Source organism: Austrofundulus limnaeus, unplaced genomic scaffold (assembly GCF_001266775.1).
Source record: "Austrofundulus limnaeus strain Quisiro unplaced genomic scaffold, Austrofundulus_limnaeus-1.0 Scaffold1413, whole genome shotgun sequence".
NCBI classification, from domain to species: Eukaryota; Metazoa; Chordata; class Actinopteri; order Cyprinodontiformes; family Rivulidae; genus Austrofundulus; species Austrofundulus limnaeus.
In genome coordinates, this window is record NW_013953815.1 from 40592 (window position 1) to 42357 (window position 1766).

At 34.7% G+C, this 1766-nt stretch overlaps 1 protein-coding gene across 1 annotated transcript in view; it reads left to right on the forward strand.

Moving 5' to 3' along the window:
- Positions 1–1766, forward strand: part of sestd1 (SEC14 and spectrin domains 1) — a 46188-nt gene that overhangs the window by 8971 nt on the left and 35451 nt on the right. Inside the window, exon 4 of the mRNA XM_014032293.1 lies at positions 1232–1322. Coding sequence (XP_013887747.1) covers positions 1232–1322 — 91 coding nt within the window. The remainder of the gene's footprint in view (positions 1–1231; positions 1323–1766) is intronic.

Consider the following 1766-nt stretch of genomic DNA (forward strand, 5'->3'; position numbering starts at 1 on the left):
GATAGTTTCCTGAACTCCGTGCTTTCGTTTCCCGTCACAAATCAAATCCGTCATGTACCCAGAATGCATCGCTTCAGTTTTCCAATAAACAGTTTAAAAATTGCTTTATTGAAGCTTCTTTAATGAAAAATCTACAACAAACAAAAGAAAAAGACAAAGAAGCAGCCGAACTAGCAATCCTCAACAACTTTTTAATTTTTACACCAGGAGCCAAAGGTCTGTTTCAGGAAATCACATCCCCAGCAGTTGATGCTTGTAGGATTAAGTTGAACAAGGGTTCATACAACGCAAGTTGGCAGTGTTGTGCATACATTGTACAATTGTTAACAGCTAGTAAGTGTCAAATTGAACTTGTGCTTCAGAATTAGCGTCCGCTAATTTTCTATGGCATAAGCGTTTTTGAAGTTGCGGACCTAAATATTTTCATAAGTGCTTTAGAAATTGTGGAGCTAATTTTTGGATTAGCGCTGCCCACCACTGGATGTTTGCATTTTATTATTTCACAGTTTGTCAAGGTTTTCATTGTCTTTTTTAATGGATGGAAAAATMCTGGTTTAAATATATGTGGAGTAGTGTAGTTGAGGTGAGAGATATTATTTGTAAAGTCTAAAGCTGTGTTTAGACCTGCTCTGCAGTCCTGACATATTTTAGAGATATTTTGGAGGAACAGAGTATGACATTGCAAATATCCACAACATTGAACTTTTTTTGAACTCTTACTCCAGTAAGATATTTACACTTTTTGCAGGTGAGACAGTTTACTACTAATCTTCTGATAMACTGTGGATGAATGAATGATTTGTGAGAACAGTTGCTGATCAACTAATGTTTGTTCCTCTTTACTGTGAGTCGGTCCAGATGCTTGTAGTCGAAATATTAGAGCAACAATAATCATTTACACCCATATTTTGTTTTAATAAACAGTGTAAAGATAACACATGGATTTCTATACTCTTTGCATTATGTTTTTCCTTGTGTTCAGACACCCTCCCCTTCATAACCACTCTGTTGTAGGAAGTGTAAAGAAACACTTWAAACATGTCTAAAGCAGGTGGATTGTAAACTCTCTTAAACATCTCCAGAGAATACAACCTAGGAAACTGGACACGTTTAATTTACACAYKGTTTGGTAGAAWAGGAGTAATTTTGCTGAGATAAATCAGTTTTATTCTGTACAGTGCTGTGGTTTGTTCACAGTCAGTAATGTTTATATGTGTCTTGTTACTTTCAGTGAGAAATGTAAAACTCGAGGTTTCACCGTTATTGTGGATGGGAGGAAGTCTCAGTGGAACACTGTGAAAACCGTGGTCCTGATGTTGCAGGTACAAACACATTAAATGTTCCTGCAGATCCTTAAAAAGTCTTAAAAGCATTGAATTCATCAATCCAAAAATAAGACCTTAATTAACCTTAAAATGTCTTAAATCAATCTTTCAGAAGCCTTAAAAATGTAAACACATTGTTAATAGGATTGTAATTCATCTCAAATATTAAAATAACTGGTAACATTTGTTTACTTTTTGAAATAATTTACAGAATGCCTCTCACAGCTTGTTTTTTTGTGTTAAAATAAACATTTGGGTTAAAATTGTCGATAACAATTGTGGTAATTGTGTGTTTATTGTTTGTCTTAAATTTCCTTTCAAGTGGCTTTCAAAAAGTCTGTAGGAACCCTGTAAAGGAAATGACTCCACTAGGCTAATTAGCATTGAGGTGATCTCTACCATCTGAACTTTAGCTTTACATTTGTGGCTTAATGTTTGAAA